The sequence below is a fragment of the Mesoplodon mirus genome (assembly GCF_964341445.2).
Source record: "Mesoplodon mirus genome assembly, chromosome: 9".
NCBI lineage: Eukaryota > Metazoa > Chordata > Mammalia > Artiodactyla > Ziphiidae > Mesoplodon > Mesoplodon mirus.
The window spans coordinates 60,830,824-60,844,988 of NC_138985.1; the positions used below are offsets into that span (position 1 = coordinate 60,830,824).

Below are 14,165 nucleotides of genomic sequence, written 5' to 3' on the forward strand. Positions count from 1 at the left end.
ACTAATGATAAAAAATCTGAAAGCGAAATCAAGAAAACATTCCCATTTACCATAGCAAGAAAAAGAATAAAATATCTAGAAATAAACCTACCTAAGGAGACAAAAGACCTGTATGCAGAGAATTATAAGACACTGAAGAAAGAAATTAAAGATGATACAAATAGATGGAGAGATATACCATGTTCTTGGATTGGAAGAATCAACATTGTGAAAATGACTCTACGACCCAAAGCAATCTACAGATTCAATGCAATCCCTATCAAACTACCACTGGCATTTTTTACAGAGCTAGAAAAGAAAATTTTACAATTTGTATGGAAACACAAAAGACCCTGAATAGCCAAAGCAATCTTGAGAACGAAAAATGGAGCTGGAGGAATCAGGCTCCCTGACTTCAGACTATACTACAAAGCTACAGTAATCAAGGCAGTATGGTACTGGCACAGAAACAGGAAGATAGATCAATGGAACAGGATACAAAGACCGGAGATAAACCCATGCACATATGGTCACCTTATTTTTGATAAAGGAGGCAGGAATGTACAGTGGAGAAAGGACAGCCTCTTCAATAAGTGGTGCTGGGAAAACTGGACAGGGACATGTAAAAGTATGAGATTAGATCACTCCCTAACACCATACACAAAAATAAGCTCAAAATGGATTAAAGACCTAAATGTAAGGCCAGAAACTATCAAAGTCTTAGAGGAAAACATAGGCAGAACACTCTATGACATAAATCACAGCAAGATCCTTCTTGACCCATGTCCTAGAGAAATGGAAATAAAAATAAACAAATGGGACCTAATGAAACTTCAAAGCTTTTGCACAGCAAAGGAAACCATAAACAAGACGAAAAGACAACCCTCAGAATGGCAGAAAATATTTGCAAATGAAGCAACTGACAAAGGATTAATCTCCAAAATTTATAAGCAGCTCATGCAGCTCAATAACAAAAAAACAAACAACCCAATCCAAAAATGGGCACAAGACCTAAACAGACATTTCTCCAAAGAAGATATACAGACTGCCAACAAACACATGAAAGAATGCTCAACATCATTAATCATTAGAGAAATGCAAATCAAAACTACAATGAGATATCATCTCATACCAGGCAGAATGGCCATCATTAAAAAATCTAGAAACAATAAATGCTGGAGAGGGTGTGGAGAAAAGGGAACACTCTTGCACTGTTGGTTGGAATATGAATTGGTACAGCCACTATGGAGAACAGTATGGAGGTTCCTTAAAAAACTACAAATAGAACTACCATATGACCCAGCAATCCCTCTACTGGGCATATATCCTGAGAGAACCATAATTCAAAGAGTCATGTACCAAATTTTCATTGCAGCTGTATTTACAATAGCCCGGAGATGGAAACAACCTAAGTGTCCATCGACAGATGAATGGATAAAGAAGATGTGGCACATATATACAATGGAATATTACTCAGCCATAAAAAGAAACGAAATTGAGCTATTTGTAATGAGGTGGATAGACCTAGAGTCTGTCATATAGAGTGAAGTAAGTCAGAAAAAGAAAGACAAATACCGTATGCTAACACATATATATATGGAATTTAAGAAAAAAAAATGTCATGAAGAACCTAGGGGTAAAACAGGAATAAAGACACAGACCTACTTGAGAACGGACTTGAAGATATGGGGAGGGGGAAAGGGTAAGCTGTGACAAAGCGAGAGAGAGGCATGGACATATATACACAACCAAACGTAAGGTAGATAGCTAGTGGGAAGCAGCCACATAGCACAGGGAGATCAGACAGGTGCTTTGTGACCACCTGGAGGGGTGGGATAGGGAGGGTGGGAGGGAGGGAGACGAAAGAGGAAAAGGATATGGGAACAGATGTATATGTATAACTGATTCACTTTGTTATAAAGCAGAAACTAATACACCATTGTGAAGCAATCATACTCCAATAAAGTTGTAAAAAAAAAAGTTTGGGAAACTGTAGATTAAAATGTTTGATACTGATTTTAAGGCTTGCTAAATAACAAGATTCTGTGTGTGTGTGTGTGTGTGTGTATTTAAGAAGATCCCAGTGAAATAAATGGGGCAACACTCTAACTTACAAGTTTCCTTTATGGAAATTTAAAACATTTCATAATTAAAATAAAGTTTTAAGTGGCTGGGTTTTCAACCAGTCTACAAAACTTATTCAACCTATAGAGCAGTTTAACTGTATTTAGGATTTAAATACAGTTACATCTTAAGTGCAGAATAGGGAAGGTTGTGGATAGAAAAAAGAAAGTTTCCTTTCCCCCTTCTGACCAAAAGCTCAACCTAAGTAACGCTGAACATAAACAGGAGACATTGCAATTAGGATTCAAAGTAAGATGAATCTGAGTCTATCTTTCATGCCATAAGACACTAAAAAGCATTTCATCTCCCAAATCCTTAGGTTTCTCCTTTGTAGGGTGGTGACAGTCATAGATCCATAAGATTGTTGAGAACATCAAAAGTGAAAATGAATGTAAAACCCCCAGCACAGTGTCCAGCATAAAACTCAATACGTTTTAGTTGTTGGTTTTTAGTATTGTGGTCATACTTGTCTTAAACATTATTTCAGCTCCCTTTCTGATCCCTCACTCATCATCTCAAATCCACAAGTGCCCTCCTGTTTCCTACCCTGTGTCCCTCCACTAGATCTACTCTAATTCCAGTGGCATGTCATACTTTGAAACTTCTATCACCTTCCCACTGCTGTGAAACATGCAAGAAAAGATAAGAATTTATTTCTGCTAGATACTGTGAGGAAAACAATCTGATTAAATTAATCCATTCAAGTATGTAGGAATCTTAATTTTCCTTGAGATATTGGCATATGTGCGGGGGGGGGAAAGGCAAGCAATGAAAAAGCAGTGTAAGAAAAGAGAAACTTGGGCCTCCCTGGTGGCGCAGTGGTTGAGAGTCCGCCTGCCGATGCAGGGGATATGGGTTCGTGCCCCGGTCTGGGAGGATCCCATATGCCGCGGAGCGACTGGGCCCGTGAGCCATGGCCGCTGAGCCTGTGCGTCCGGAGCCTGTGCTCCGCAACGGGAGAGGCCACAACAGTGAGAGGCCCGCGTACAGCAAAAAAAAAAAAAAAAAAAAAAAAAAAAAGAGAGAAACTTTAGGAAATATTCAGGGAAGTTATTTTTGTACTGGGCAATAGCCACAGAGGCAGGTGAATACTGTCAGGGAGTCTACACCTTTCCCACTCTAACTGGGAAGACTCCGTAAGGAATTTCTACAGCATAGAGCTCCCCTGCTCCTGCCTCCCCAACTCTGATTTCAGAGACTCACTGGAACATTTTACTTAAAATAAGCCAAACAAACTTCAGTGGTAGCAACAAAAAGCACTTCACTAAAGAGAGCAAAAGGATAGGAGATGAAGTAAATAGAAAAAGACAAAGAAAGGCGGAGATGTGAAAGGCAAAGAAATACTGGAAAAGTAAAGAAATAAAGGTGGAGTGGAGAAAGGAAGAAGAGGCAAGGCAGGGCAATCATAAGTCATGAATGACACCAGTGTGCCTCATTCTCTAAAAGAGAACAGGTTAATCTAGGCCTTAGCTCCCCCCAGAGAAGTTAGGCATGAAATGCCCACAGAGTACTGCATATATGCACCCTATATTGTGGTTTACTGAAGAGGACCTGGGATGTCTCCACAAGAACTGGGACCAAGGGAAATTTCACTCACACAAAGAAGAATAATTTTAAAAGTCAGTCTTAATCAGTTGACAAATACTGCAGGACAGTGAATTTGTTTCCTTTTATGTGGCAACTTCCACAGAATATAAAATGATCAAATGACATCTGCTCTGATATGCACATTTTTAGCTTCACAAATATATTTAATTTTCTTTTAAGATTTGAAAGACACGTTTTCACATTATTTTTGTTCATTTCTCTACCAATGTTACTGATTTTAGGGGCCAAACTAATTTTTCTTCCTCTCAATTTAATTAACCAATTTTGGGGGAGGGAACAAGTATATTTTTGAAATCTCTTTTGTAATGTTTTGTGGAAAAGTTAGTCAAGTATACTAAGAAAAATCTGGATTTAACTGAAATATTGCAACTAGACATACTACGAAATGCAAAACAAAAATTCCAATTCTAAATCAGCTGAATACATTATTGACCCCCATATCATCAGTTAAACAAAAGAAATTATATTTGCATTGATGTGTGAATTTGCATCCATTCTTGGTAGCATGTAATATATGCAACTGCTTGGCTCTAGCTGTCCTTGTAGCCACATTACCATATTATTCAAATGTATCTATCATTTATATGTAAATAGACAAGATGAATGGCTTCTTCATAAGACAACAATTTTCAAATGACAAACAGACATAGGCAGACATTAGCAAGATAAAAATGTTGTAAATATTCATTCTATTATATATTTTTAAGGAAAAATGGACACTATTTCAAATGTTTTAAAAAGTAGGGTGGTAATTACAAAATGGGATCTTAATACATTCACAATACCAACAGCTATTCTTCTCAATAAAGGTCTCTACCAATGTCATTTGTATCTTGTAAATTACATGTTCTCAGATCCATCTGTGAAAATTGGGATGTTAATTATCATGGTTACATTTCATGGTTCCACAGTTAAATGCAGAAGTGGTGCTACACAAATACCATATGTTTTTCTAAGAGAAACGGAGAAAGATTAATTATGAGTTCAAGTCCAAGTCTCAACACAATAAGATCATTACATTGTGTGCTACGCAAATTGGAAGTTTTAATTAATAGCTGAAATACTAACTCAGGGGAAAAACTATGCAGTCTAAATTGTAAGTATCAGGCTTTTCTCCACAAAAATCATCCAAATAAGGATGCTTTTGAGAAACCAAGTTATAAATCCAAAGGAAAAAAATTTTGTTGTCTGTGAACTTCCTTGATGGAGTGATCACCGTCATGTTGTTTAATCCTATCTGATAAACCTAAAAATTACAGTGTATACTAGTAACAAATAGGTTATAGACAATATATCTGATGAAAATTCAACTGAACATTTTTTCTGGATTTTTCTTTAAGATACATATCATTCAAAATTATGCAAGATTACAAGTCTTGTGTACTCAGATAAAATACTCACTTCAGTATAGCTAACTAAAGACAAAACTCTATGATAATACTATAAGAATTTTATTCATATTTATAAAATCTGAATTCTCATTTTACTCACCACATACTCAAACACAAGTGTCAGCGTCTCCTTGGTGTGGATGATGTCATGAAGCAGCACTATGTTAGCATGTTTCAGTCCTTTTAACAGAGAAGCTATAAAATAAAGTGGACAAAGAGACAATTTATCATGGGTAACAAGCAACTGATTTGTTTCATTATCATTTTGGTACATCATCAGATGAAATATACCTATTTTCCCATTTTCCATGCCAATAACAATTCAGAATCAAGGGTAGAGGAACAAGGTTTTCATTTAGATTAAGTTACCTCCAATTAATTCACCTGTTATTTGTTATTAATCTTTAGTTAGATTCCATTATGGTCAGAGAACATACTTGGTTTGATTTCAATTGTTTTAAATTTGGGTTTGTTTTGTTACCTAGGATATGGTTTATCTCCATATGTATGAAATATATATTCTGCTGATATTGGATGGAGAGTTCTATAAATGTCAATTACAGCCTGTTGGTTGATGGTGTCATTGAATTCTTCTACAGTATATATTTGCTGATTTTCTGAATAGTGGTTCTATCAATGACTGAGAGAGGGACGCTGACATCCCCAACTGTAACTGGCAATTTGTCAATTTCTTATTTGAGTTCTGCCAGTTTTTGCTTTGTGTGCTTTGAAGCTCTGTAGTTTACTATATATACATTTAAGATTGTTATGTTTTCTTTGTGAATTGGCCCCTTTTACCAATATATAATGCATCTCTTTGTCCCTGGTAATTTTCTTTACTCTGAAGTGTTTTGTCTGATATTTTATTTATTTATTTATTTTTTTGCGGTATGCGGGCCTCTCACTGTTGTGGCCTCTCCCGTAGTGGAGCACAGGTTCCGGACGCGCAGGCTCAGCAGCCATGGCTCACGGGCCTGGCCGCTCCACGGCATGTGGGATCTTCCCAGACTGGGGCACGAACCCGTGTCCCCTGCATCAGCAGGCGGACTCTCAACCACTGCGCCACCAGGGAAGCCCTGTCTGATATTAATATAGCCACTCCAGCTTGATTTTGATTAGTGTTCATATGATATATCTTTTTATATATATTTTTTTCTTTTGGCCTACACCAATGGCCATTCAGGTAGAATACTCAAAGAACAGAAGCTTCCTCTATCATTGTTAATTATTTTAGTAGCACCGTGTCTTCGATTTTGGTTTTTGGTATACAACCTGAAGAGAAAAAAGAAACACAAAACACATTTTTGTGTGTGTGTTCTGTCAGGAACTTGTAACTGCTCATTTATTCATCAAATATTTATTGAGAACCTAGTTAACTGCACGGGTGGCCCTGGACAAACCTCGAACTCTTGATAATAATACTGCAAGACCACCTCTTTAAAAAGAGATTTATAACACAAAGCATGAACCCTGCTGTAAACTCTGGACTTTGAGTGATAATCATGTGTCAAGGTACGTTCATCGCTTATAACAGATGTACCGCTCTGATGAGACATGTTGATAGTAGGGGAGGATTGGGGTGGAGGGTAGGGAAGGGAGTAGATGAAAACTCTCTGTACTTTCCACTCCATTTTGCTGTGAACCTTAAAGCTGCTCTAAAAAAATAAAGTCTATTTTAAAAAATAAAAATAAAAAGATATATCTATGTTTTAACATACTAAAAGAAAAAGCAAGTCTAGATTGTTTAATATTTTACTGAAATAAAATGGTATTTTAAATATGGAATCATCATGCAAAGAGGCTATACTGGGCAGTCCCCAGAGAAGGCAGAGATAAAGCCTGTAGATTGTTACATTCTCGTATGACCCCAATTAAAGTGAGCTCCTGTTTTTAGAGTTATTATTGCTATGAATTTCCACTGTCTTCACCATGCAAACCTATTTCAGGACAATATAATATATCTTTAATCCAAAGATGAACTTCAACAAACACTTAATTGGTCCAGAGAAGGCCATTCAGACTGAGAATACTTGGTGTGGCTGGCTCCAACACCAGAAGACAACAAGAAGTGTGTTTCCTCTGAAACTGAATCAGCAGCATCAGTGTGTTGTCCAAAGCCAGAGAGGTCTAAGCTAACTACAACGGGGAGGCCCTCTCTTCCGCCTCACATATATCTGCCGTGGGCAAGTTAGTTTTACACACTAAAAACCTTATAGTAAAAATATCTACAAATTTATTTTATCTGAGCTTTGTAAATTAGCACTCATGAGAAAATAATTACTAAAAATAACAATAACAATAAAATCACAGCACACAAACTTTGAAGAAACAACCACTACATAGACATACGATAGAGTTTGGTACTGTTAATTCCAATAATTTACAACCTTCCTTCTTTTAATTATTCAAATATTTAATTATATTTTCATTATTCAACCGTCAGCCTCAAACAAGTAAAGCTTTATTACATAGCTAATCCCCAGGCATTAATCATTAATCCGTTGGGGAACCAACTGCACATGTGCTCAAATTTTAAAGAGGACACTTGGACCTACGCTAGTCTTCTGAGGCAGACTCATCCTCAAAGATCAAGATTTCAAACCACAACAGGGTATTTGGAAGTGATGGTCAGGTACAGTACTTCACACCTAGCCTGTGCACGAATATGCATAGGTAAAACGAATCAAGGATCTAATGATTATTACGTTTATGAAAGGAACCTAGCTTTGTGAGGCAAGTTTTGGAAAGATATAATATCTTTTGTAATTCTGTCTGATTTCATTTTCCAAGTTATCCCTTCAGTTTGTCAAATTCAGTGATGATACTTATCAGCAGCAACTCCAAAAAGGTACTGAAGCTTACAATTCATTGAATATCCCATCCCCAGAAAATCGTTTGTTGTTGCTTTGTTTGTTTTTTTTTTTTTTGCTTTTCTCCCATTGCCGCCTTTCCTCTCTTACCATTTAGACCTAAACTGTTTCTCATTTCTCAAAGTAACATCTTCACGTCCATCATTTCCCATTGTGTTTTTCCTACAATTTCAGTAAAATCAAATCTCTGCCATCATTTATCCTGGGGAAAAAATACATCTTCCTGATGGTGACCAATATTATAGCAAAAAAGCCATGTCATTTTTTACATTACATTTTTGACCATTTCTACATGAAGACTCAAAGCCTCCATATTTCGTTCTATTAACTCTCAATTATTACAGATTTTAGACTTCTAACTATATTTACATACACTTTTAAAACCACACTATCAGTTAAATAACTACCAAGAACTATATTTGAAAATAAGCGCTTTTTCTTTTGAGATTAACATAACGAATTCGTATTTGGAAAAGGCTAAAGCCACTAATTTCAAAGCTGATGGCAGAAAAATGACACTGAAGGGCAGAAAACCAACCACAATATCTACCAACATGAGGGTAGGTGACAGACCTGACTAACTTGGAGGCTGCCAAGGCAACAGCCGCTGCTCCAAGCCAGGTGCGAGATACTGTCACTCCTGCTGTTACCAAGGCAAGTGAGTCTCCTGGGCTGCCAAGTCGGTCCAGTGATTAACACCTACAAGTCCTAGAGCCAGTATGTCTCCCTTTTCAAGACAAGCACTGTCAAAATACTACTCCATGTAATCCTAATAATATCTCAAATATACCACGTTATTTTCTCATCGTTTACATACAAAACAAATCCTGTAACACTGGCGTTAGTATTTCTAGCACGCTCCGTTTCCCCACGAGTTTTAAGCAAACATATGGCAAACATTTTAAATTCATTTCACCACTGAGGCTTGAAAAGGTACAAACGTACATGACATAAAAGACTTGTAATTAAGGGTGAGGGTAAAAGTGCTAACAATAATTCTGGGGCTGTGATGTTGAAACAATACAGAAACAGAAAAACACTGTTGCTCATAAAGATAACTGCCTTTGACAAAGTCCCAGTAGGACAGGAGGACAAAGGGAGTCCTCCTTTAGTTTAGTAGCAGGATTCAGACACCCACTGTCTGAAGGCATATAGAAACCTTGATCTCCCACTTGCAGAATAAACATCCTAGGTTTCCACTCTGAGGTGGAAGAGTTAAATTTCTTCTAAATGCTAATCTCATCATGATTAAAATACATTTTGAGTTATAGAGAAATTCAGAGTGTGTTCATTTTATAAGGTTTTCACTGCAGCGGTTATTTTAAAAAGCAATGTTAACAAAGACAAACAAACAAAACCCTTCTTTACTATTTCAAATAGTCTTCTAGGTCATTATCTGACATCCTGCTACTAGGAAAGGAGAGATCACAAATAATCACAACCCATCGTTGCTCACTCTCCCTTTAGCCTCTGGAAAGAACTAGTGCATTCACGTTTTCCTCTCATCATTTTTATGTGTTCTTTTTCAGTGGGGTGGACTGGAGGGGCTGCTACTTGATTTTTCTAGAAGACAAAGATTACTACCTATTAAACCCAAGAAGCCAACCATATTTCAAGCTACAACCACAACAGACATAAACCTTTCCTTGAAGCCCACAGCTAGATAGCTCTAAGGCTGCTGAAATTCACTTTACACTAGAAATAATAGTATACTTTCTTTTTTTAATTGAAGTATAGTTAATTTACGATGTTGTGTTAGTTTCAAGTGTACAGTGAAGTGACTTAGTTATACATATATGTGTGTGTTATACATTCTTTTTCATATTCTTTTACATTATAAGTTATTACAAGATATTGAGTATAGTTCCCTGTGCTATGCAGTAGGTCCTTGTTGTTTATCTATCAATATAATATATAGTAGTGTGTATATGTTAATACCAAACTCCAAATTTATCTTTTTACTTATTTCAATAAGTTCTACTTCTCACTTACTTGCCAGTGGATTCTGAATATTTTCATAGTGAAAATATTCTGAATGGGAAAAACAAGGGTGAACAACAACAACAAAATACACAGAGAAAGACAAAAGTGCTTGTTTAACTGTGTCTGTGATGAGGAGGTGATCTAGACAGAGAAAGGCACTCGTGCCTGCCCTGAAAACCAGTATGAAGCTCCAGGTTAACTTATGCATGGTTCCAGAAGGTATGTTGCCCACTGTGGCTACATACTAGGAGAAATGCTGTAGTTCTACACAGTTCTGGACCTTCCCCTAAATGAGATCTGATCTGATAAACACACACACACACACACACACACACACACACAACTATAAACTAATAAATGAAAAGGTAAAGAGAATCAGGTTAAAAAATGGAATTGTATCTTTGACTCCATATTTACTTTTTATACATTTACACACATACATACAAAAGAGTCAACTCTTTGTTATGGGGAAAGAGGTCACAGCTAATCCACAACCCAAGGTTAAAACACATGTGATGTCGAATAAACTTAACTTAGCTAACATCACATTAAGGATTTAGAGACGTGTTTTTTGTTCACCACATGCTATCCAAATGTGGAAAGATAATACAGAAGGTTAGGAATACTTTATACATATCACATAACTTGTTTTCTATCCACCACAAAGTCTACTGTTTTCACTTGCTCCGTAGCTGAGGTTTTCTACTTGAGGACGGACAGAACTTCAGTCCCACTGCAGATCCCCCCTGCTGTGCTCCCCTCCTCATTTCCCCACCACAGACCTGAAATGTGGTATTGGCATTACAGCCCCAGCCAGCCCCTCTGCCATCACTCCCTGAGCATCCACCACTTGACTACTGGCAAAGAGCAGTCAGCTGGGGGCTTTTTCCATGTTGCAGCCTCACAGGACCACACTGACAGCTTGCTAGATCACTCAAAGAACAGGTTCCTCTAACAGTATAGCTTAACCACATAAAACTGCCAATATTTGACGTCTTTGACCTAACTAACACAGCAGTTTCAAGTGGTTCAACCTAATAGAGTTTACCTGGTTCAAAGCAATTTTAACTTCTTCACAAATGCATGGTTACTCTTCCCACTGTTAATATTCAAGCCAATTAATCAGCCAAGAATTGACTCTGAATAGAAAGAAAAAAAAAAGGAAGAATCTGTTCATCAAACTATGGTTATAGATGAGGGGAGGGATATAGAAACAATTTAATTTTGTATGAGTACCTTTCTATATCATTTGAATTGTTTATGATAAAGATATATTCCTTTTATGATAAAAGAGATACCTGGAAAAGTTCTTTATTAGAGTGGAATGGCTAAAGAGAACTGAAATAACACTATAAACAGTACACTGATGTTTAACTACACAATTAATGTGCAGCTACAATAATGAATCATTATAACTACAGTGTGATCCTTCACCACTAATCCCTCTTCATGAAGGTATTGGTGCAAATCCTTGCATTATAAGGGTCTATTTTCCTGTCCTGGAACATGACACGCCCTGTGTCAGCCTCTAATTTGCACTCATGTCACACGTTAATCAAAAATGTTGAAACCGGGCCTCCCTGGTGGCGCAGTGGTTGAGAGTCCACCTGCCGATGCAGGGGATACGGGTTCGTGCCCCGGTCTGGGAGGATCCCATATGCCGCGGAGCTGCTGGGCCCGTGAGCCATGGCCGCTGGGCCTGTGCATCCAGAGCCTGTGCTCCGCAACGGGAGAGGCCACAACAGTGAGAGGCCCGCATACCGCAAAAAGAAAAAAAAAAAAAAATGTTGAAACCATTTCTTGTCTAAATGGTTACTTCCCCACATTAAGATTAATTTACTCATTGCAAAAGATTCCTAGTTTTGTCCCCAATTACTCCCAGTTGAACCTCTAAATGAGCCACCAGCTGCCTTTCCACGTTCTAGCTAATCCTGCTCCGATTTGCCAGTGGAAAGATCCACACATATGTAGGTAGTACATGAATGCGAGATGTGGTTCTTCTCAAATGTAAACATCTCACTAATAACTTCAGCAGAAACACATCTTGCCCAGCAACAGGGTTGGAGATAGTGGTAGTTATGCTCCATGGACTGTCTTTAGGCAGGAAAGAGACCATTTAGGAGCCGAGGGTTACTGGAAGACTTGACAACACAAGAGTTGTTTTTTGTCTGGCTGTAAAAACTAGGTTGAAAAGCTGTTAGGCAATTTACTTTATTTGAACTATTTTACACTTTGTTACAGTGGGTTACATGTACAGTAAGAATACTACAAAGTATGCAATAATTTTTAAAAAAAGATAATGTGGTTTGGCACCAAGCCCCTTATGTCTTCTGGTGAAGAAGAATAAACATTTATATCATAATAGCTATCTCTGTTTGACTAGACTTAAACAACCTCTCCTTACATGAAACTATGTGAATAGCTATTATTGTATTCTTTTTTTCTTAAGACACCAATTGTACTTGAACATTTGTTACTTTTTTTTAAAATAAATTATTTATTTATTTATTTATTTTTGGCTGTGTTGGGTCTTCGTTTCTGTGCGAGGGCTTTCTCTAGTTCTGGCGAGCAGGGGCCACTCTTCATCGCGGTACGCAGGCCTCTCACTGTTGTGGCCTCACTTGTTGTGGAGCACAGGCTCCAGACGCGCAGGCTCAGTAGTTGTGGCTCACAGGCCTAGTTGCTCCAGGGCATGTGGGATCTTCCCGGACCAGGGTTCGAACCCATGTCCCCTGCATTAGCAGGCAGATTCTCAACCACTGCACCACCAGGGAAGCCCGTATTCTTTTACAAAAATTAAGGTAAGTTGAAAATCAGAAAATATACTCCTTGCCATGGCTGCAAGTCCCAATGCCTAAGGGCCTGACCTTGAAAGACACCAGTCAGTCACTATCAGGCTCCTCCACAGAGCAGGGTAATTTTGCAGACACAGGAGGTTCCACCCCCTCCACCTCACAGCCACAGCCACAGGCCCACCACGAGGTGTTTCTCAAAGTGTGGTCCTTCAACCACCCACATCAAAGTCAACTGAGGCGCCTAATATCAACGCCAATGCATCAGGTCCTAGCCCAAACCTACCAAAGCCAAATCGATGGGGGTGGGGCCCAAGAATCATCCAACAAATACTTAATATCTACTATGTTCCAATCACTAAGCACAGGAGAAACACAGACAAAACTTTTGTTCCCATGAAACTTACATGCTGTATTTCCACCAAGCTTTCTATTCAATCCTTACGTATCCTAAAGTTTAAAAATCACTGTTATGTTATGGTTTTGATATATAGGAATGGGTAACATACTTACGGAGTGAGTGTGTGTGTCTGTTTACACACTTAGTTACATTGCAATTTACTCACTGTTCCACAAGCAAATCAATAGAAACAACCATTCAATCAATCATTTCATTTACCTAGTATCTACTTCTGTCTCTGTCTCTGTGTCTCTCTCTCTTTCACACACACACACACACACACACACACACACACACACGCACACAGCCAGTGAGATAGATTCCACTGAAAAATATAAAGTCTTGGGCTAGAAGACAGAATTCTTTATTCTGAAAATTTGATGGTATTTTGATGTGTGTGGATTTTCTCCTGCATTTCAAAAACCCCAAAACTGTGAGCTCATATTTGCAACATGAATAAAATGTTAAGGTCATGGTAATAAGATCTTTTCCATCCCACAAAAATTTCTAATATCTGTGAAAGAGTAAAGTTTTATGTAAAATGTTTGCAATATGTACTGCCTCAGAAGCAGTGCTTTGATAAACAGATACAATCAGCAGGTCTGGAGATACTGTAAACAGATTATGAGCAAAGAAGGAAGAGAAGTGAAAGACTAAAAAATGAATATGAATCTTGTTTGGGGTTAATTCCTACCCTTGAATATCCCCTGACTTGAAATTTCAAACATAATACCACTTCATTTGACTGAATAACAAAGTCAAAGCTATAAAAATGACAAATGAGAGCATAACTCAGTGGAAAGTGCACAGCCCCAGAGCACCATGTTTCTCACAGAATTAGTTTACCTTCAGGCAGTCACGTCACCTTCACTTCTACCTCCCCAGGACAGAACTGAGACAGCTGTCCCTAGGCCTGGACGAAGCCTTGAATTCCTTCATGCGGCCTGTGATCAGTGGTGGCCCAGGTGGGAACCCAAGTTCAACTCAGCAAAGCGAGCTCTGCCACTTCTGGGAAGGT

At 38.0% G+C, this 14,165-nt stretch overlaps 1 protein-coding gene across 4 annotated transcripts in view; it reads right to left on the reverse strand.

Annotated features, from left to right (window-relative positions):
• Positions 1–14,165, reverse strand: part of CDK14 (cyclin dependent kinase 14) — a 597,668-nt gene that overhangs the window by 336,393 nt on the left and 247,110 nt on the right. For all 4 annotated transcript variants that reach the window (XM_082631823.1, XM_082631821.1, XM_082631824.1 and 1 more), the window contains one exon: positions 5,203–5,297. In XM_082631823.1, the coding sequence (XP_082487949.1) occupies positions 5,203–5,297 (95 nt within the window). The remainder of the gene's footprint in view (positions 1–5,202; positions 5,298–14,165) is intronic.